Source organism: Anolis sagrei, chromosome 2 (genome assembly GCF_037176765.1).
Source record: "Anolis sagrei isolate rAnoSag1 chromosome 2, rAnoSag1.mat, whole genome shotgun sequence".
NCBI lineage: Eukaryota > Metazoa > Chordata > Lepidosauria > Squamata > Dactyloidae > Anolis > Anolis sagrei.
In genome coordinates, this window is record NC_090022.1 from 127,105,971 (window position 1) to 127,130,140 (window position 24,170).

At 38.5% G+C, this 24,170-nt stretch overlaps 1 protein-coding gene across 3 annotated transcripts in view; it reads right to left on the bottom strand.

Annotated features, from left to right (window-relative positions):
• Nucleotides 1-507: 507 nt before the first annotated feature.
• FOXK2 (forkhead box K2) overlaps nt 508-24,170 on the bottom strand; it is a 43,413-nt gene continuing 19,750 nt past the window's right edge. Inside the window, exons 2-10 of one of the 3 annotated variants that reach the window (XM_060764456.2) lie at nt 19,020-19,214; nt 17,577-17,724; nt 15,585-15,731; nt 13,918-14,111; nt 10,673-10,848; nt 7,608-7,673; nt 6,996-7,292; nt 6,610-6,804; nt 508-4,402 (exon numbers count right to left, since the gene is read on the bottom strand). In XM_060764456.2, the coding sequence (XP_060620439.2) occupies nt 4,206-4,402; nt 6,610-6,804; nt 6,996-7,292; nt 7,608-7,673; nt 10,673-10,848; nt 13,918-14,111; nt 15,585-15,731; nt 17,577-17,724; nt 19,020-19,214 (1,615 nt within the window). In that variant the 3' untranslated portion in view covers nt 508-4,205. Of the gene's footprint in view, nt 4,403-6,594; nt 6,805-6,995; nt 7,293-7,607; nt 7,674-10,672; nt 10,849-13,917; nt 14,112-15,584; nt 15,732-17,576; nt 17,725-19,019; nt 19,215-24,170 lie in introns of all 3 variants that reach the window. The other 2 variants (XM_060764455.2, XM_060764457.2) reach the window with 2 other exon arrangements.

Consider the following 24,170-nt stretch of genomic DNA (forward strand, 5'->3'; position numbering starts at 1 on the left):
GTTGGGAACCACTGGTCTATCAGATGGCCCCTTATCCATGTTCATGTTCAAAAAAGTGTTTGTGGGCCTCTCTAGGTCCTCCAGTATGATTTCATGGGATGCTTCTGGTCCAAGTATAATATAAGTACAAGGACCGCTTTAATCAATTATTTCAACGACCCATGCTCGGTCTTAGAACATATTCCCTGCAGATATGGCATCACACTCCCTGTGCATATATTTCTATTGTCACCAGAATTGGCAGGAGGAACCCCCCTGATGAATGGGCAGAAGTTCACTTCCATGATACTTGATGGTTTGTTACTTCTCTATGACATATTTGATTTTTTTAAATACCAGTTTACGTCAGCATGAAATAATGATCGTTTGGGCAGTTACAATACTCGGCAGATCTTTGGTAGAAGCATAATCCAATTATGGAGACCGCAGGGATGATTCGAAGTCAAAAGCACATTGCAAGCAATTAACAATATAATCACGAAGGCACATACAACACTAAGACCAGAATTGATGATTAGAGGTCATGTTTCATTTTTCATCATACATAGCTTATAACAGTACCACTGTTCAGAATTTACACAGAGCCGCCTCTTGAAAATAGCTGAATGGATGATGTAAAAAGCTGTAGTCATGATAGCCCTGTTGCCTAGCAGCACTTTGCCCACATCAATTCAGTTGCTGTTAGGACATTGTGAACGTATGAGTTCAAAGTATTTCATGTCAGGAGCTGTGTTCTTAGACCCACTTTGTCCAGGTATCTAAAGGAGTCCTCAAATACATCTGTCTTCTATCAGAGTGAATTAAAAATATATCTGCTCTCAGCCACTGAGAAGCAAGCAGCAAGCAACACAAAATAGACTGTTCAACTGCACCCAGTTTGGGGCATTTCATTTTAAGAAGAATACAGACAAGTTGGAGCAGGTTCAGAGACGAGCAACAATGAAGATATGAGGTATGGATAACAAAACAGATGAGCAAAGGCTAAAAGAGCTGGGTGCGTTCACTGAGAGGTGATACGAATGCCCTCTTTAAATATCTAAAGGGATGTCACAAAGGGCAGAGCACACATTCCCTGCTACCTTAAAAGGTAGGATCTGGCTTAATGGTTTTAAGTTACAGGAGGGTAGATTTCTACTGAAGGAACTTCTGGGCGGTCAAAACAGTTGAGAGGAAACCAATTACATACAGAAGTGGTGGCAGCTGGACAACTATTGTGGGGTATGTGTAGCTAGTGTTCCTACACTAAGCAAGGGGTTGGACTCTAGCCTTAGAGGCACTTTCCAACTCCATGGTTCTGTGTTTTTATGATGCTTTGGTGCTTTTTGGTTTTTCATCTTTGTAAAGTGTTAAAAAGTACACAAATGAGAGCAAACCCAATATTCCTTAGTGCATCAGCACTGTGACTGCATTTTTTTACTCTGAATAAAAGCCACGAAACTACATTAGCTAATTTTAATCTTCAAGGCTTCCCATCACTGACATTGGGGTGCTCTAACAGCAATTCTAATCCCATATTCAGAAACTGCACACGCCTTTGCATATGCCAGTGCCATTCAAAGTGGACTGATGCTGGTCTATGAGCCACAGGCTACTGGTTCACAGTTAATTTCCAAGTAACTATGTAAATAGAACAAAACATAGCACAATATACTGTCAGAACCTGGCACATGGGGGGGGGGGGGGGGAGGTTGATGACCACCACCTCAGACAATTTATGAAGCACTGACCTATGCAATGAGCCTGTTATTCAATTTCTTTAAAGCAACAGTGACATTAAAAAATATTAGGATATGCTGAACTATTAGGCGGGTTTGCATATAAGGTATTTCTGGCTGTAAGAAATTTCTGTGTGTTAAAATCGTGCAAGCATTCCCAGCAAAAGCGGAGGACAGGCCAAATTAAAATTTCAGTAAAGTATTTGGGGGTTTTCTTATAGCCAAGTAGATGGACAAAAATGAAAAATAAAAGGAAGGTAAAACAAGTGGTTCAAACGGAAATGCACCCATGTTGGAAAATAACCTGCCTTTTTATCCACTGCTTGATTCCTGCTAGGCACATTGAGCTTCCCATAGTCACACAGGACAAGAAGAATTCCTTAGCCAAGGGAGATGGCAACGGGGAGATACTACTACCTGCTTGGGTTTTAACTTCTTCTCATGGACATAGAGAATTAGCATTATGAGGATTAAATCTTATTTCAATATTTTACATCGTCTCTGCCTAGCTCATAAACTACACTGACTATATCAGAAATCTTTGGGGGTATGAGTTATTTAGAATGAATTAAAAGAATTTCATCAGATTTTATTTTTTTATTCAAAAAACTTGCAGCAGTTTGCCTAATAATCATGAAATAGTAGTTTTATAATCATTTTGCCAATATAATTCAATATAATTACTTCTAAATAAGATAACCACAGCAAAGAAAACAGAATGCTGCAGATACAGAAATGGTTTTGTTTCACCCAACTTATAGTGGCTGTTATAAATTCAGCTATTGTACATCCATTTTTCATAATCTTTTTAATATGTATTATCTGCATTGACATTGTGACAGCTCTACTGTGGGGGTTAACATGATACTTGGGACAGATTTCTCATATTTGGTCTTCAGATAAAACAGTTTCCAAAAACAAAACAAAACCCTGACTAAATATAAGCCATTGCAATCCATTTCAGTCCATCATGAAAATACAGATTCCTCTTGAAATGAAAAGAAACAACCCACATAAATAATGATATAGCCCCAAAAAAGGACAAACCAAAGGTTAAAGCCCCGTCTTCACATTTAACTCAACTTAATATGTGAAGGGACAAGACAAAATATGAATTAAAGACAAACAAACTGTCTTAGCTTTTACTTCAGTTTTGAAACAGAAGGTGGATTCTACCATCACAACTTTGAGAAGTTGCCTTTAAAATGTTCAACTCTGAACACACATTAAAAAACACATTTATTATAATAGCGTAGCCACTGTTAGAAAACCACAATAGCTACTTTTAAGACCTCAGAAGGCCTGTGTAGGACATCAAAAGTTAGGGATAAACTCATCAGATTAATCTCTACTAGTGGGTGCTTATGCTTAAAAATACTAAATATCTGACAAGATATTTTTTCTTTTTAAAAGGACTTGTGATAAAGAACCTTCTTTTTTTCCTAAACGAAGACCAGTCTGTTATTTTAAACATACACAATATTCAGTGAGACTCTTGTTTTACTTGAGACTGGGAAAAAAATGCCAGGGACAGTCAAACGTCAACACAAAGTAACAAACAGCAAAAGGTAGCAAGAAAGAGAAACAGGTAAGTGCAGCTCTGGTCAAATTCATAGCAGTTCTTTACGTCAGTTAACGGCTCATTTACACTGTATTTCTAATCAGTTACATGCAAGCCCAAAGAAGCATTTGATCACTACACAAGGTAATAAAATTGGATTAAATTTATCAGGCAACTGCTAAAATATGAAAATCTGCAGATGTAACAAGTTAGCTTTGTTTGAACTTTAACAGGACAAAATTAAATCATTCCATTGGTTAAAAAACCCTACATTCAGTTTTACCAAACGAAACTTCACATGAAAAGTATTGTGTGATTCCAAAGTTTCTGGAGTAGAAATGGAGTGATCTGAAATGTCAAAGACCCCATTATTTTGAAAAACAAAAAGAAAGTACACATCAAAAATTTCTAATTCCACATGTGAACAACAAAATACTGCATATCTACCAACAACTGCATTGGGTAGGTTGTTATGAAAGGCTAGCTGCCAAGATGTAGGAAATGCCTCCTTGCCCTCTGTTCCCTTTGAGGAATCTACAATCATCTGAAACCCAGTCTCACGAAGCTTTTATCATGCTGTGATGTACTCAGGTAAATCCATCATTGAGATAATCCAACAGAGGTTTGTAAAGTTGCCGTCTTCCCCAACTTTGTATCTCTCAACACAGAGTCACTTCAGACGGGCAAGGAGTAGGGAGGGGAAAGGGGGTCACAGCCTCTGGAACAGGAGGTTTCACACGTCTTCTGTGGGTGTGGTTGCGGGGCGTGGTTTAAATTAAGGAGTCCTAAGGCCACCTGTGTTTCTCAGTGCTGAAAGTTGAAGTCACAGGGCCCCTATCCCCACCATAAGGGGAAATGTTCAATATTATGGGTGTTAAAATGTCTCCTTTTGGCACCATGGAGCATTATTTTAAAAAGAAAGATTCCTCCTAGTTCTGGCCGCTGTGTTCACTCACTGCCACTGGTGGGGTTTCAACATTCACAGCTATAACTATGCTTTCTCCGTCGTCTGTTTTGATACGTTTCAATTCTTGCTGTTCAGACTGGTCTCCATTCTGGCGTTTCGTTGGAAGTGAAGCTGATGCAGATGCATGGGTTGCTAACATATGGAGAGGACTTGCGGCAGCTGCAAAATAGAAGGGAAGGAGAGACACACTCAGCCCAGGCAAAGTTCATACACAGCACCTTGAGAACAAAAACAAGGTTGACCCCAAGGCCAGCACTTGGATATCATGAAAACCTTAAACCTCGCATATTTAGGAACTATCCTAATTTTGCTTACAAATACAACAGGTTCTAGTTTTTCACAACAGAGACAAGTAATGAAGCCCAAAGTACTCAGAGCATCTTACACACTCCCAAAGATGTGAACATTACCAGTTGGTTTTGGATTCTCTTTCCAACATACAATATATGTGACTTAAATTTCAAAACTAGATGGCTCTGTGGAATGCAGATTTTTTCTAAAACTGCGTTTCTCAACCTGGGGGTTAGGACTCCTGGGGGGGAGGTCGTGAGGGGGTTTCAGTGAGTCGCCAAAGACCATCAGAAAACATATATTTCTGATGGTATTAGGAACCCCTTTAGCAGAGAAGGCTGAAGATCTCTCCACCTGCCCTTCTCTTCCTTTTTGGAAACAGATGGCGAATCCTCCCACCAAAAGCCCTTCTCCACAGTGATTGGCCAGCCTCTCAGCCAAGGGGAGGGCTGTTTCTAAGACTCAAAGTGGGGAGAGGAGAGCAGCCATGTTTGGTGCATGGCAGCATAGTGTGCATGGGCAGGCAAGGAAGAGTGTGCAAGGCTGGAGGGAGGCTCATGCCAGAGTCTCTTCAAGTCATGGGGGTTCTATGTGGGAAGTTTGGCCCAATTCTATTGTTGGTGGGGTTCAGAATGCTCTTTGATTGTAGGTGAACTATAAATCCAAACAACTACAACTCCCAAATGACAAGGTCTATTTTTCCCAAACTCCACCAGTGATCACATTTAGGCATATTGAGTATTTGTGGCAAGTTTGGTCCAGATCTATCATTGTTTGAGTCCACAGCTCTCTGGATGTAGGTGAACTACAACTCCAAAACTCAAGGACAATGCCCACCAAACCCTTCCAGTATTTTCTGTTGGTCATGAGAATTCTGTGTGCCAAGTTTGGTTCAATTCCATTGTTGGTGAAGTTCAGAATGCTCTTTGATTGTAGGTTAACTAGAAATCCCAGCAATTACAACTCCCAAATGACAAAATCCACACCCCCCCCCCCCAACTCCACCAGTATACAAATTTGGGCATATTGGGTATTTGTACCAAATTTGGTCCAGTGACTGAAAATACATCAGGCATATCAAATATTTACAATACAATTCATAACAGTAGCAAAGTTACAGTTATGAAGTAGTAACAAAAATAATCTTATGGTTGGAGATCACCCCAACATGTAGGAGTCCCCGGTGGTGCAGTGGGTTAAACCCCTGTGCCGGCAGGACCGAAAACCGACAGGTCACAGGTTCGAAACTGGGGAGAGCGCAGATGAACTCCCTCTATCAGCTCCAGCTCCTCATACGGGAACATGAGCGAAGCCTCCCAGGAGGCTGGTAAAAATTAAAAAAACAAAAACAAACAAACACCCGGGTGTCCCCTGGGCAACGTCCTTGCAGACAGCCAATTCTCTCACACCAGAAGTGACTTGCAGCTTCTCAAGTCGCTCCTGACACGCCAAAAAAAACCCCACAACCTGTGTATATCTTTGGTTGAGTGGTGATTGGAGAGTGTGAAGTGGCTGGAGGTCATTCACTCATCTCAACTACTGATGCTGGCCAGAGCACCAGAGTAATCAGAGAAGGAAGTAGAGGGGGGAGTGGACATTATCCCTCCTTTCCCCACTCCCATGTCAACCTGGCATCCCTGCCAGCACCAGTAAAAGTGGCAAGTGATGACCACCAGTAGTTTCTCGCCTGGTGGTTGCTACTAAGACGACGACACCAAGGAAGCAGTAAGGGTAGAGATCCAGTGTTGCCTCTCAGATCCCCTCTATCCACCAGGATGGCATGTTAACACACAGTGCAGACGGTCACCTCCTGCCAAGCCAGCTGATCCAGAGCACCTCACTCCAGTCAACTTTGAGGTACATGGCCCATGTAGATGGGCCCCTAGAATACCAAGATACTAGTTATGTCTAAGTAAGTCAAGTGCTTAAGAATGAATGCTTAAGAATGCTTAAGAACTGTAGGTTGCAACAATATTGAGCCATTACAAATAATACATTCTGGGCACCATAATTATACAAGGACATTTGCAGCATTCCCATACATCACTCCAAATGCTTACCACTGTTGGCCTGACCTTGAATTGCTGTGGTGATGGGTACTATGTGTGTTCCGTTCTGGGTGACAGTTTTTATTGGTAGCTGGTGTTGACCTAGAGGTGTTTGTTGTACTAGAGTAACCGTCTGTAAGGGTGTCGTCTGAGATGTCTGAATGATCCGACTAGCAGCTCCTAGAGTTGTATGGCTAATGGCTGGTATCGGTTCCACTTTAACTAGAGATGTGGAAAAATAAGGACATGTTAAAATCAGGTTTGATCTAAAGTACGGAAAAAGTCAAACTTTGCATATCTTTCTTTTTTAAAAAAACAGCATGGCATTCAAACCAGTTTTTCCATTTATATCCAAGGGAGAGAAAAATATTTGGACTCCATTCGCTCTAGGGAAGAGAGAGCCAAATTCTCACCTTTCAAGTCATTGTGATCTCCATTCTCTTGAGGTTCACCCTTTGGTTGGGTGACCACTGCTGCTTGGGTGACCACTGCTTGTCCAGCTACAGTGTAAGTAGTTGCTGGTGCTAATCCAGTCACATTAGTGACAGACACAGCTGGGATTTGATGAACAACATGAACCGTCTGTACTACGGGCTGCTGGGATGTTGATGTTGTCACAGGAGTAGCAACAGTGTATGTGACAGGTTTCAACGTTTGGGGTAGCTGCCTCTGTACAGTAATTAAAACAGGCTGGCTAGATAAGGGTGATCCTACCAAAAGAAAAGCACAGAAAAGGTGGTTATGTATTTTGACATACAACCATGAACAATTTCTTCCTTAAGTGAAAGGAGGGGAACTTTTCTCCCTTCCCTCCAGCAGCTTCTACAGCTAACAGAATAATCAATAATGTAGAGTCAGAAACTATATTTGTTCTGTCTCCAGAAGTGTTGCATTCACTAAAACTAGTGAGAGCAACTGTTAATACAAGAATCTATGTATTCACTCATAAAAAGTCATTTATTTTTCATTTCATATTTTCATATTATTATTATTATTATTTTCATTTAATTTAATTTATATATTACCTTTTCCCATCACAGAACCCATATTTAAGCATGGAAGGCCAGGAGCTCGGTGGTAAAGCATACATTCTGCAAGAAGGAAGTCCTAGGTTCAATCCTCAGCTTTTCCAAGTGCAAGTGTGAAATTTCCCTGCCTGAAACTCTACTGTCAATTCCCATCTGGCTTCACCCACAGGCCCCAACACTTTGTCATCGATAAGCCTATTCACCTCTACAGCATAGAAGACAGAACAGGAGGGGTATCTATGCTATAGTAGACACTAAGACCAGCAGTGTCCAACATCCTTTGAGCCTCTGCAAGGAACACAATGAACAAAATATTCTATGCTGACACTCTTCGAATCAAACCAGCTGCTGGTTGCTCTCCACCAGTTTGCCAGCCAATTCAACTACCATCCTGTATTTGAAGAAAAAAGGCAGTGGCAGAGTCATATGGAGTGGCCAGATGTAGTACTGAGAATACGGTACATATACTAGTTAAGTTGGAAGAGAAATTACTACTGGATTCTTAAGCTCAAACAATTATACTATTTTCATGATTCTATGATAATTGCTCACTGGCCAGGGAAAGACATATATCTGAAGGGAAGTCCTACAGAACAAAGCTTCTTAAACTGTAGGTTGCAACCTCATTTGGGGTACCCTAACTGAATCTGGGGTTGTGAAAAAATGGTGTACCTTGCCACCTAGTGGCTGTTTCAGACATTTACACACATCTGTTAGCATTAGCAAATGCCTCAGCTAGACTTCATAAACAGAAAATTACCCTGCCTTGTTAAACAAACTTTGCAAATGCTGATTTTGCTTGATGGCTATTTATTGTTTCAGAAATTATTCCCTTCAAATTTTGATTCTAAAAAACTAAGTTGGGTTCAAAAACCATGCACACTTTAAATCAAAAGCGTCAGTCAACTGCAATTAAAAATTCAAGAAGAATTTGTCTGCAACCTGGGTAGAAAGGGAAGGACTAATACCACCTATTTCTGGGGTGAGGAGGGGGAGGAAAGGATATTGATTGTTTGCAACTATTGCACAGACCACAAAACAAGAAGAAGGTGGGTATGAGTTCATTTCAGACACCTGGGACCTTTTAAGTTGGAAGCACAGACCCCCATTGTGGTCCCCCAATTCAGGAGAAAAATTAAGAGCCAACAGAATATATTCTGCCACTTGAAGTTGGAAACCAAACATGCCAGTATGGTATGAAAAACACTGAAGATGCACTACATTTTGCAGTATTATCTATTCGCACAATATTTAATTCTTCGTATATAAATAAAAAAGCACATTTGTCTCAGTCGCATGCAAATTTGCTTTTAGCTTTAATAAATGATAAATTTATATTATATCAAATAATTGTTTTAAAATAAATGTCATTATAAAGTATTATTAATAAATGTTTTATTTGTATACCTATTTTATATACCATATACTGTACCTAGGGTCATGTCAAAAATTCTCAGGCAAAAGGGGGTTGCAAGTTAAAAATGTTTAAGAAGCCATGCTATAGAAGTTGGAGCAAGTTTGCTTTGTATTGCTCCAGAGACTAGGACACAAACAAAGGAATTCAAATTGCAAGAGAGAGAGAGAGAAACCACCTGAACACCAGGAAGAACTTCTTGACACTAATTGTTGTCTCCTACTGGAAGTGACTTTAAACAGACTTTGGATTGCCATTTCTGGAGAGTTCTTTAGCAAGGAGTTGGATTAGATGGCCCTTGCATACATGGCCCTTGCATAAATATCTATGATATTTAATTTTCTTTAAAACAACTACCTTGAGTAGACCCTGAAAATAAGACTTATGCTTGACTGTTGAACAAAATCAAGTATCTTTACTTTTTCGTCTCTTCAGACTACACATGCATTTCATGATAAACCACAGTGCTTTTTTGAAAAAAAGAAAAAATTGTTTGTTTGTTTTTAAATGCAAGCATTTTCTGGAACCTTGAAACACTCTAACACAACTGATTGTTTAGAAACTGCCTTTAAAAAATCTCTGCCATGGATTCAATGACTGGCCTTGGGTTTCTCTTACAGCCTCCCAAGACCCAATGATGTAGCACAGGTGTTAGTGCTGGACCAGGAAGATTCAACCTGACAGGGTTACTGTGAGGATAAAGGGGAAAGAGCCATGTACAGTACCTTGTGCTTGCTGAAGGAAAACTAGGACAAACATCCAACTAACAAATAAATTAATAATCACTCAACCACGATCTGTAGTAATGCAAATACAGATTTGGTCTTGTACTTGGGGACACATCCAGTTTCTACTTTATGGGTGCAACTCTGGTTCTCTGTGGCTCCTTGAGCCACTATCTCTGATCAGTTTATATTGGTGGACTATGAATTTCTAAGCAAACACAGCAAACTTCAGAAAGCAGATTAATCTGTGAACAAAGAATGAAACTAATCTGTAAGCAAGGAGTGAAACAGGGTATTTTAAATTAAACCTTGCATTCCAGCCATGTGTTTCTGCATGACTATACTATTGGGAGACAAGACACTACTTTTGGAGCCAATTCATATCTGAACTTATTTTTCCATGTTTCTTTGAATAGATCATCTGAGAATCTTACTTGGGAGAGACACAAGTGTTCTGTGTTGAAAAATTTGAACATAGTATGCTATCATATCTTACAAGTGTAGCCATACAGATATCCACGATGGTAAGACAAATAGCCCATTCATATCAACAGGACTGTCCTTCCTAAACTCAGACCAGTGTTGGCATAGAAAGGAGACACTTTGTGACTTCTTGAGAGCCATCAACAATTGGAGTAATCAATATGTGCAAAGGTATCTCATTGCAATAGCCTTCATGTCACTTGAAGAACATCACCATGGACACTGATGTGTGTTTCAACTCTTGCTTATATGTTGATGATTTACTCACAGCATCTCAAAAGTAGGCATTTCTATCATTCACCAAAAATAGTACATTTACACATTTTATTTTCATTTTAATTCATTTTTTTAAAGAAGCAAAGTCTACCTCATGTTCTCATCAGTCTACATCCAGTGTTAATTTTATAATATTTGAATACAAAAAACTATGAAAGTCTCACCTGGGGCACTCTGTGCAAACCGTGCTTCTTGTATTACTGCTAATTTTGGCTGAATAGTGTTAGGCTCAGGCTCCATTGGGACAGGAGACCCTTCCCTTGACAGACTCTCTGGGGTCTGCACACCACTTGAGTGAGCAGATAAAACCCCAGAATGATTAGGGGAAGCTGGGGCACTTCTGCAAATAGATAACAACACAAACTACTTTTAAATTAAGAATGGTTAGGATTAATTATCCACCTCTCTCACACACAATCATTTAATGCACACATTTTTCACAAGAAATTCTATTTATTTATTTATTTTATTAATGCGCTTGTATACCGCTAATATCTCAGCCTAAATCGGCGACTCATTGCGGTTTACAACACTTAAAAAACAACAATATTCAGTTTAAAAGCATAAAACATATATACAATACAAATTATCTATGTTTGCTGATTAAGTGGAACTACACATTCCTTATTGTGTATGCATCTCTGAAGTGAACTAGATGGCTTCTGCTGAAGAGCTTAAGAACATGAGGTAGTTTTTAAATTAACAGAACTGTATGCCTGGTAGGATCATCAAATACAAATTTCTCTAAATCAGGTATTTCTGTCATAGCTTTGGTCTTATCTGTTCTCCTTGGCTTTCCTAACAACAGAGTTTGCTACAAATTTTAACTATTTTAATTTAAGCATTATCAGCATTATCAGAGCTGCCACTTTCTTTAAGAGAAATCCTTGCATAAACAGATGTGAACTGAGAAGTATTATCTGTAGTGAAAGAATTGCTAACTTTTCATTAAATATTTTGTCTTAAGTGCCTAGACATGATGAAATCTAGTTAACTCTTAGTACAGCTTAAACTATTAATGAAACCTTTTCTGAAAATAACTGTTTGAAAAAGGCTATTCCCAAAACAATCAGAGGTATCTGTTGGTGCCAGCTGGAAGAAACAAGTACTCCCTTCATCAAATATATTAAGTTGCCTCCATACCTAATCATGCTTAAATAAAACATTTCTGAACTCACAAAAGAATCACAGTTGGAAGAGATACAAGGGCCATCCAGTTCAATCCCCTGCCATGAAGAACACAAATTACTGATGACTCCTCACTGATTTCAATAGTCTACTTGAAGCATGGTTAAGTCTGGCTCCAACTCACTATTACAAAATGCAACTCAACCTATGCTGACAGGCAGTCTTATTCCCAGAACAAAGGGGATCAAGTCCGCACCCTTAATCTAAAGCTGTATCTTCCCAACACTTAACTCTGAAGACTGTCTTTCAGAACAAAACTATTACTGCCTGCTTCTTGTGGTAGGGCTCAAATATACAGTACTTTGCACAGGACACTTGGAACTAAGCCTTCCAAAGTGCTTTTAATAGGGCAAATAGTTGGTTTGATCAGTGTTTTATATTCTGTTATAATGTTGTTGTTCTTATCTTGCTTTGTTTTATATTGTTGTTTTACATTTTAACGTGTTATGTTTAACTGTAGAGCCATCCTGAGTCCTTTAGGGGAGATGGAGGCAGAGTTTAAAAATAAAGTTTTTGTTTTTTTTAAACGGCTTCTGAACAAGCTAATGGTGATGGGCTGTTCAGCTCAACTGATTTTTGCTGCAAATCAAGCCACCTACCCAGAGCTTTTTAATTGCTTTCAAACATGTGTTTGTAAGGGATGCAAGAACTCCCTACAGTACAAGGGACAAAGCTAGCTGGATACAGTGGCTTGGAGCACAGAAAAAGCAACCCAGGGGAAGCTACTCCCTGCTTTACAGTTTCTTCACTATGAAGCATTTATTTCTGGTTAAAAAAAGAAAAAAAATAGATATGACAAGAGAAGTTCAAAAGGAGTATTAAGAAGGCATGGCTCAAGCTACATTGCAAGCCAAAAATAACAATTTTCAATCAAAAGGCCATTTTGAATTGTGTTTCATTTCTGCTACCACACACATTGACTCAGTAAAGAAAACCTCTGACATAGAAGGCCCTTTTTACAAAGTGGTTTTTACATTCACCCATTCTCTCTTTTACTCCTCATGCTCTGTCTAGTTGGAAGGTCTTTTTGTTTTAAGCAGCATCAGCACTGGAGAGATGGAGAAGGCAGGCCGGAGAAAAGTAGGCATTTGGCTAGGTTGCAGTTTGTGTCTTCAGTAAAAATGCAATGAAGTGTCAAGTGGGATTCTACTCCAAGCAATCTTATTGCAACAGTGCATGCTAGCCTGCAACAGGCAAGGTAAACAGCAGCCTTTATTGAACAGCATTGAACAGCAAAATAAGAGAAAAAATGGGGAAAGCAGATCAGCATGCCTCGGGCAGCTGTCCCCATCATATTAAAAAAAAGTAGATTTATATGCTTGGCAACCAAAATGGAAATCATGAGGAAAGTAGAAGCTGATGAAAATTGAGAAAATCTATGAAAGAGGATTTCAAGTTGTCTCTAGAAAATTTAAAATGTTATTGTTTATTTAAGCACATTTTACCTACTCTGGTTGTTGTATTTACTGTTTAAACATTCAATCTTTTGGAACATGTTATAATATTGCTCTTTTTATTAAGGTATATAAAAAAAACTTGACCTATTCTATGTTGTTTCTATTTCTAGTATCTTTTGGGGGGGGGTTTGGGGGGGGATTTTTATTTGTTGCTATTGAAGAAGGATTTCCCAGCAACACTTTTAATTGAGGTACCCCTGGGGCGATCACTTACTGGACATTTCTCTAAGTAGCAACTGTGCGGGAACAGAGAATTTAGGCAACTGCTACACCACTAATGCAATCGAACACTTGTGACAATGGAGCAGTGGCACCGTGTGAGCCAAACACATGCAAATAACCACCACAGGGAATGTTTGGAGGCAACTGAGAAATACACTGTGCGACATTTCAAAAAGGACTAAAATTGAAAGAAGGCAGCATTACCAGCCAATATGAGATTCTGAGGGAAATGTAACATCTCAAATAAGGATATCTGTTTATTTATGTATTGGCTTAGTACATTTCGATACTGCCCACCAACATGATGTAAAACTCACCAAACCTCAAGAAGAAATTTTAATGGCTTCTCAGAACAAATCACTCAGGTGGAATGTCCCTTCCATATTTGGAAAGAGTGTTGCTGTTACAAACTTAGTTTAGCCTTAGCAATATTTTCACTTGAAAAGAACTGTCGTTACTCCATACCAAGAAAATCCTGGTTTATACTTAAGGTGACACCCCTGCAGGTGTATATTTTTAAGTCCCCAACTTCAATTCCTTACCTAGAAGAGAGAGGTCCCAGTGGGGTTCTAAAGCAAGGTACTCCCCTCGGCCGCCTTTTCCTAAAAGCCTGCTCTATCAATTTGCTTTCAGAGGCAGGATCTATCCTCCAGAAGGAGCCTTTGCCTGGTTCTTCCTGGGAACGTGGTACTTTGATGAAATAGCGATTCAGAGAAAGATTGTGACGTATTGAATTCTATGGGATATAAAAGATACACAGAAATCATCCATCTCTTCAGTATCAAGCTGGAATGTGGCCTAATGCAAAGATCTCTACTCCTAACACAAACAGTCCTCAGCCATTACACATTCATTAGAAAACTCAGTCTTTCATTGTGATTTTGGGGGAGAGCGAATGAGATTATTTATACACCCACAAATACACTACCATTCTCAGATCCTCTGCTCTATTAACTATTAATGGAAGTATTAATGGAAGTTTACTTCACGTAAACCATTCAGAGATTTTGTTGTGTCAAGTGGCATATAAATACTTCAAATAGTAAGATTATCAAATATTTCTCAAAAAACCCAAGATTTAAAACTCTTATGGGGAAGCTATTGGCATTGCTTAGTGGTTTTACATCATCATATCTTTTTCCTTAAACCTGTCCACAAACTCATTTCCTTCTTCACCAACAACCTATACCAGTCTATGCTTTCAAAGCCATCATGGTTGTGCACTACATTGGCTCTCAAACTTACAGTGTGCTAAATCTCTGTTACACATACAGCAATGTCTTTGAGATTCTTCAGAATCAGAGAAGATGAACTTTCTTGAATTAGAAAAGCGTGGAATATGCAGGCAGCCTCTGACTGCACCACCGTGGACCAAAATATAAGGAAGATATAGACGTCAATCTTAAGGCATTCTCCACTAAATTTGTATTTTCTTCACCCATTCTAGTCAGTCATATAATATTTCCCATATCTGTGTCACCACTTTTGCATACCCCATGTCAGTCCAACTTGTACAAGAAAAATTTCCAGAGTTAACTTCACTCTAACAGCTATTAACAGGCCCCTTGCAAAGTCCAAGGCAACATCAAATTAGGTCCATCTGCTAATAGAATGGCATCCACCTGCAGAGAAAATTATCCTCCCAGCATAGACCCCAATTCCCTCAACAAGTGTGCTGTGGCAAGCTGAGGGCTCTTCAGAGAAGATTTTGGAGGCACACAGGATGCAAGGATGTTCAAATTTTGTGCATTGCAAGCTCATGCAATGTCGAAGGTACCTCTAAACAAAACATTCAAATCAGAGTATACATTATTCAGTTTTGAGTGTTTCTGCTAGTAGAACCTGGAGAAGACAGCACAGAATTCTCGATTACGTAGCGATGGCATCTCAGGCAGCCGTGTTACTTTTAACCTGCGAGTGTCCTAGACATCTAGTTCTGGGTACCATCTTTTTAAACCCCACTCTCCCTAAAGCCATGGCATTCTTTGAAGCTGGGAATTAGCTGAAAATAAAGTCTAGGCTGTTTTGGTGACAAAACATAAAAGAAAGAGAGTCTCATATTGCACCATTTTAGAAAACTGAAACAATTAGTGGTTTTATTTTTGAAAGCTCCAAGGCTTATTTTATAAAATGAAACAGGGAAAACCATTAGACACTCATTCAATCATTATTTTATTATTATATTTGAAACCACACTAGATAGGTTTACCTGCCAGCCCTTGTCTGCTGTCCTGTAGTAAGGATAGTTTTTAGTTATGTGCGTATAGATTCCATTTAGTGTAAGTTGCTTATCAGGTGCCATGGTAATTGCTTGTACTATTAGTTGTGCATAGGAATAAGGTGGCTTTGAGTCATCCTACAAAAAAAAGATAAAATAGTTCCATTACAAAATCAGTTTATCCCTTATCCCTTTGATAACACTGAAATATCAGGTTCTATTGATTGCAATATAAAAAGTAAAGTATGAACACATCAGCAGTAAATAGAAACAATCTTTACGACACTATTTATGGATATGAAGGATCTTTATGACACTGCACATATAAACAACTCATGTTCTTGCAGTGCAGCAGCTCTGGATCTCCCAGAGGCACACAATGTATTGACCCTTGGGGTCTATGAATACTTGAAGAAAAGTTATGAACTTTTACAGTTAAAAAAGCAGGGTGGGAGGGAGAAGAGAGGCGAAAATAGTTCCATTTTGATTATAAGGAAAACTATGTAGGGAGAGGCGGCAGTGAAGAGAGAGGGACTATCTTACACATGCATAAAAACTTTTATCTCTTACTTTTCTTATTTGTACACAGGACAAATGTATTTGCATATGGATAGTGATTGATGAGGAAAGACAGAGAAGGATGTTCTGTTGAAAAGATGTGATGAAAAGGAGGAGGAAAGAGGCTGAAGGCTTGGAAGAGGGATTGAGTTGGGGTGAAGAAAAAGAGACTGAGGGGAATTACATTTTCTATGTTAACTGGTTTGTAAGAAGTGTATCAGAGTAATAGAGACTATGAATGTGTATTTGCTGAAGAAAAAAAGTGAAGCAAAATCTTTGTAGTCTTACATTGTAAATTATATGTATTATCTACAACTGGGTCACGGTGCCAATGTTTTTTTTCCTCTTGTGTCAGGACTGACTTGAGAAACTGCAAGTCGCTCCTGGTGAGAGGGAATTGGCTGTCTGCAAGGACATTGCCCAGGGGATGCCTGGATATCTTACATTACAAAATCACACCATCGTGGTCACTCCAATAACCACCACCCATGACAGTCCCACCTGAAATGCTCACACCGTTCCTCAGGTTTTGTCAGAGGCTTCTCCCATGTTCCCACATGAGAAGCTGGAGCTGACAGACAGGAGCTCACCCTACTCCCCAAATTTGAACGACTGACCTTTTGGTCAGCAATCCTGCCGGCACAATGGTGTGATTTTGTAATGTAAATTATATATGTACTATACTTGAGGAGCTGGTTTCCAAACAGTACCAAATCAATCTAAACAAATTTTACAGGAATAAAAAAAACATGCTGAAGATATGCATTCTTTTGCTATAAAATGCAATTTTCCAAGACCTGTACCAAAGGGATTTGATACATTTTAGTTTTGAAGTCACGAAGAGTCGGAAACGACTGAACAAATGAACAAAGTTTTGATCTGTTCACAATATACGACTTCTAGCTACCACCTATAACCCATTTTTCATTTTTTTTTTCATTTTGTAACTTTTAGAAACAAACTCCACATTTCTGTTTAAAATACCCAGAGCACCTGGCAACATAACCTAACATTACAATTTATTCTTGTAATGTTAGGACTACTTTTACTTAGTAATTAGAGCAGTGTTCTATTGCTCATTTTCAGCATGTCACACACAAGGCTGCTAAGTGGTAGAAAGGATTTCTGTTTTGTCACGCTGTTCACACTTTTAATTAATATGTTATTCAAAATGTGTTAGGTTCTCCATGAGAAGATATTTTTCTTTGCATCCCACAGTCTGCACCATCCACAAATAAAATAGAAATTATATGACAAGCAAATCTATATGGATGCTTTTGAGTGCAGGCTGTTTTTCAGTCTGAATCCCTAAATCATATTTAGGGATTATTGCTACTTTTGCGTTTTCTAACCAAGTCATTTCCATTAGTGTAAAGAGTAGACCCGAGTATCTGTTTTACCATATAAATTCTCATCAAAAATTACCTTTGGGCTATCTCCCCCTGATGCTTCTTTGTCATTTTCTGACTGTGAGTTATCAGCCATTAGATGTAGGTCAGATGATATTACACGACCCATTTTGTACCCTGAAGAACCTGCGCCACGAGGACTAGATGGGCAGGAATTTGCAGCACTGGGGAACAGAAAGATGAGTCAGCTATGCCACTATTGAGTAATTCTCCACAAAATGGTATATATCAAACAATCTGATACATTCAGTAACTATGCAATTAAAGAATCTGATATAATTTCTACTGGAATACTTTATTGAAACAACCAACAGACCAACTCACCGTCATATGCTTTTGGTAGCTTTAGTGGAAAAACAATCACTGAGACCTCAAGTATGAAAGTAGTAACTATTTTATGAATTTGAAGTAGCCGCACATGTATAAATTCTAAGGAACAGTTCTTTAAAGTTCAACTTTACACAACGCTATCTTCAGGGTAGCTTAAAACAGCATGTCGCTAACAAGTGCTGTTTCCAATACACATAACTGCTCTACTCAAAATGTGTAACTGGAGCAACAAATAAAGAGCTCATTTAAGGTGGCTGAATAAAAAAGCAGGAAAGAACAAGAATTACAATTTCTTGCCAACAAGCCAATGCATTGCTACATGTAACCTGACTGTTCTCATTTGCAGTGTGAAAAACTAAACAAACCTGTCACTCATGGTGTATTTACTGAAACAATCAAATCTGTCAACAAGTACTATTCCTCAAGAAGCCTGAGAAACAACCCTACTATAGGTTATTTGGCAAGTTTAGCCATTTATTTTACTGCTCCCCCCCCCCCCCCCCACCCTCACCTCTCCTATGACATTTTAGCATTTATTAGTATACACACTGAACTGAGATCTGAAAGCACATTTTATTTCAAATCTGAACAGAATTTTCAATTGTTTAATCAATTATTACTAATATTAAATGAGTCTGTTTGAAGAAAAATCAGCAAAGTTATGTAAATCAATTTACTTTGCAGGATAAATGTCTTTCTACTGGGAACAATTTTCCATCCAGGTTGTTTTCAATTGTGTTAAATGAAAAAAAATGCAAGATACTATGGCACTGCACCCCCAAACCCACAGAAGACGTTAAACCTGTAATAAAGTTATAAGTTAATAAAGAAAAGAATTTGATCTCTAGATCTTCCCTCATCTTGTTTGCATGTGCATCAACAATAACATGTATGGTAGCGTGTCCCCTGAGGAAGATGTATATAATCACAATTACTCCTCTTGGGACGTATTTATGTTTTGTTCACATTGGAAAGGATAATTTTAGAAGCTGCATGGAAGACTGCTTTGATGCCAGAAATCACATTTGAAACAACAAATGATTCAGTATGTTACTCTAGCCTAAGCAGAGGTAAAATTAAATTCTGAAGTTCTATATTAATAAATTATGTATGCATAAAACCTAAATACCTGATGGTTCCTGTAGGAGAAGGTAGGGGGCTGATCAGATGAGCCATGTTGTCTGGAATGTTTATTGTTAGGGGAGATATCTGGGGTTGTACAGGTTTCACTGGGGACTGTGGGGACTCCTGTTTTTCTCTTTTCTCATTGGATAAAGCTGTAAATGTAATCTTGATGTTTGTACTGGGAAACCTGAATGTACACCTGCAAAATAAAAGCAAAATATATGTCTTAACAAAGAAGATATAAATGTTTGTACAATTTGGTCAATGGCACTCTAGCCTAAACAGAGGTAAAATTAAAATTTAGGATTATAGGTAATTTGTCATCAAAATACAGAATAAGCAAATTGCTATTTGAACTAAAAAATAACAATTGTAACACATCATCCTGAACACAGAAAACCAAAATTTGGCAACCATCGCAACACCAGCATGGAATCTGAAAGGGCAGTGTGAAACCCACTGAGAAACATTAACTCTGTACAAATCTAAATAATCTCTTCACAAAGAACTATGTTGCAATCTCAAGAACTCCAGCTTTAATGCAACCAACACGTTCTTAGACGTTTGTCTAAGAAAAACAAAGAACAGTCTTTTTAAAATTTCAGATATATTTTGAAATAGACTTCTTGAAGAATCTATACCAAATATAAGTTATAGTTCATGCATATCTGCATGTTTATCGGGGGGGGGGGGGGCTATAGTATCACTCCTATATCTGTGTGGTCAAGTTAAAATATTCAGATCTTCTTATGAAGGTAGGGGTCATTGACAGCTTACAACCGATCCATCCATTCACCCACCCACACACACACACACACACACACACACACACACACACACTTTATACAGAAAGTACAGTACCCGAGTTACAAACATCTGACTAACAAACAACTAATAGTTGAGAACAGGGGTGAGACAACAGGAAATGAGAAAAATCTACCCTAGGAAGGGAAATTCACTCCTGGAAGAGTTATCATGGGAAAAAGGTGTCTCCACTGAAGTTTTCTCACCAATTATTGTTTCCACAAGTCAAATTTTTCAATATCCAATTCTCACAAGGACAGAAAATCTTCTGATTGGGGCACAGACAGCAAAACAAACACCACAGTGGTGTTAATCTTTCCCTATGCTGAACAAAGCTAAATATATACTGTACATATACTTGTCTGGAATTACACTTAAGAAATGTAACTGTTCCAATTTACATATAAATTCAACTTAAGAACAAACCTCCAGAATCTATCTTGTTCATAAGTTGGGGACTGCTTGCAATACTAGAACTCTGAATTCAATAATGCTGAATGCTTTCTAGAGTAGATATTGAGATTTTTCACTTAATGTACAACACACTTGTGGAATTCAACGCCACAAGATGCGACTATTACCATTATCTTGAAATATATATCAGATTAATCCATAGTATATAAGTATATCAACAGTCATTATCAATTATAGCTAGATGGAATATTTTGCGATTCCAGACAATGACATCAAGCAACAAGGTTTTGCACTGTTTATAAGCTTCCCAGGGGCATCTAAACAGCCACTGTTAGAACAGAGGACTAGACTAGACAGACCTGTGGTCAGATCCAGGTCAGCAGAGTAGTTTTGTAGATTAAAAAACGTGTGCTAACCCCAAATTGTAGTTTGCATCAATTTATCTACCAAGCAATACAAAGACTTTCAGATCAAAAGTAATACCAGTTCCAGCTCCTTCTCGGAAACATACTTCACGCTCAAGTACAAATCCCACTATTCTCTTTTGCATTAAATGATATAAAATGTAAACCTCCAAGTCGAACACAGAAAGGAGTCCAAAATAAACCAAACACACAGCATCCCTGCAGATTAAAAGGAACACTGAAAAAAATCTGCCTGCAGGCAGCAGTTACTGTAGAAACCAAGCTCTTCATCCTTTTTCTCCAAGCAGAAGACACAAAAGAGTTGGAAAGCAGGGATCCATGGGAAGCAGCTTATAAAGCTGCTTGTCACATCAGCTGTAGGAAAACCAGACACTAATTCATTAAAACTACCCATGTAATGCTTCTGGAATTTGAGGCTCCATCGTCTGAGAGCACAAAAGAAACTCTGCTTATGGAAACACTGCACTTTTAAATAGTTGGCATCTTTCTTAGACAAAAGCTAAAAAAAAAAAAAAAACTAGTTGTGTGGTCTTCAAATATCACCCTCAACCATAAACACATGAACAAATGTAATTGGTCTCAAAGAAGGCTAAATGCCTACCTGGCTTCAGATTGAAAAATTGTTGTTTAAGCACCTTAACCAACTCACATCATTTCCGTATAAACACATATGTATTTCCCAAACCAAGCCTATTCCCCCCTCCCATTTCACTTTATGATTATTTCCTGCTGTTAACTTAGGTAAGAGTTTAAACAGATTTTTTGGGGAGGCGGTTCTTCTCCAAAAGCTGTAAGGCTTTTTGTTTCCAACTGACCAATTCAAAAATAAACATGTGGACATTTGAATCATTTTCTTTCTTTTTTTTCTGTACAGGGAGACAAGTAAGTGCTTATTTGGTGTAGCAGTGTTTTGATCATACTGTATCAATCACTGAAATAGAATACCCTAAAAACATCTTCTCTCTCATTAACCAGCCACATTGGTAGAAAGAGGTCAGCCAACCAAATGTTTTCACAAAAATAAAAAGCATAAAATTTGTATATTCATCAGGAAGCACACCTAAGCCCATATAAAACAGATTGAGGGGACTCAAATGGTGAGTATTTTAAGAACTATGACATGGAAGCAAAACATGTGTATGAAGGAAAGCTAGGAAGCACAAATGCGAATAGATTCTAATTAGTATGGCCCTGGTACTTTTTGCACAAAGGTCTTAAGGAATAAAAGTGATCACAAGACTGATCTGAAGTAAAAAATCTTGTGATTTCAGCTTCTTCCAGTATTTAATACTACACACAAATGAGTAATTGTCAGGAGGTTGCATTGCCCACCTCAAGGGCTGTTAGAGGGTTGTATCCCGCATCCAGTAAATTGTTTGCCCCTAAATGACTCCTAGGAAAGTTCTCAACCTTCCTAATGCTGCACCCCTTAATACAGTTCCTCATGTGGTAGTGACCCCCACTACTGGAGAACAATCATAACATTATTTTTGTTGCTAATTCATAACTGTAATTTTACTACTGTTATGAATTGTAATGTAAATATCTGATATGCAGGATGTATTTTCATTCACTGGCCCAAATTTGACACAAATACCTGATACACCCACATTTGAATACTGATGGGTTGGGTGGATTGATATTGTCATTTGGGGGTTGTAGTTGCTGGGATGTATAATTCACCTACAATCAAAGAGCATTCTGAACTCCACCAACAACGGAATTGAACCAAGCTTGACACAGAGAACTCCCATGACCAACAGAAAATACTGGAAGGGTTTGGTGGGCATTGACCTTGGGCTTTGGAGTTGTAATTCACCTACAACCAGAGAGCACTGTAAACTCAAACAATGATGGATCTGGACCAAACTTGGCACAGATACTCAATATCCCCAAATGTGAACACTGGTGGAGTTTTGGGAAAGCAGACTTTGACATTTGGGATTTGTAGTTGCTGGGATTTATAGTGCACCTACAGCCAAAGAGCATTCTGAACCCCACCAATGATAGAATTGGGCAAAACTTCCCACACAGAACCCCCATGACCAACAGAAAATACTGTGTTTTCTGATGGTCTTTGGTGATCCCTTTAACATCCCCTCATGACCCCCCCCCCCCCAGGGGTCCTGACTCACAGATTGAGAAACTGGGGATATATGGGGTAAGTTTTCCAAGATTTTGACCCCTTCTGGACAACTCCAAGGACAGGAAAGGTATTTTCCCAACAGCAGGTGACATGTGAATCAACTTCTGTTTTGCTTGCTTTGTGTATTTAGTAATAGTAAATTGGTATTCATACACAATGGCAAAATCATTATTTGTTTTTTGGATTGGGGGGGGGGAGAGTACCATATTTGAAAGCCATGGATGACTAGAATTTATTTTAAATATAAGTGGTGGCTGGGCTTCAGTTTCCTTTTAATTTTTGTCAAATCAAAGATCACAGCAGCACAGGACTCTTGTCAGCACTCAGTGAATCAGACTAAACTACCACCTCCCCCCCCCCCCCCCCAAAAACAGGTTTCATTGTAAATATTCCCTCAAAGCAAATGCTTATAAGAGTGTTCTGGCTTCTTAAAACAAAGTTACTGATTTAACACTTGAAAGGAGCATTATTCTGTTCTACCACAGAAGGAACGGCATTCACTGCTATTGCCTTTCAATAGTAATTTGCTATGAAAATAATGTTATATGTATCAAGTTAATTTTGAACTCTGACAAAGTTGGGTACATACTATAAAAAGCTAAATTAGTATTAAAAGGCTTGATCATAAGTCATTAAAACTGAAATCGCTTGGAAGTAATGAGATTGTAATGAGATTATTTTATCATTTAATAACCTTAATTTACTTACCTACTGACCAAGATCACAAACAGTACAATCAAAGTTTGCTCAGAAATGTGCTTCATTATTTTCAATCAGATTCATTCCCACATACATACACATGCATGTATACAAGTTTACAGGGGAGAAATGAAAAGCTGTAATTTACCCTCAAATGACATTGCTTTTCTTTTTCTTCTTCTTCTTCTTCTTCTTTTTGCAATCTGAACACAGCTACATTTGTTTTCATGTCTATTGCCTCATTTCCGAGATATAACTATAACCTGGTCCAATTAGCCCCAGTATTTCATTTAAAGACAGTGTTTACTGTATGTTCACTGGAGAACAATAAAATTCATTATGTTTTTTTAAAAAAAAACTTAATCAACCAATGGAATGACTCCTCTTATGAACCCTTACTCTTGACATTGAAAAGAGTAATACTGAAATGGTGCAAGCTGTTTCAGAGGCCAATCCAAGGAGAAAGCAGTCTTGTTTATGTGACTGCACAACAGTTTAAAGACCAGTTAATCTGTAACTTCCGAGTTTCCTAGACATGCCCAGTCATTATGCAGCGGAATAAGATCAACATATCACTAAAACCTAGTGACCTATGAAACGAGGTACCTAAACATTATTCACATTAATCCCGAGGAAGAGCTTGATTAACTTTTAAGAACACCAACTA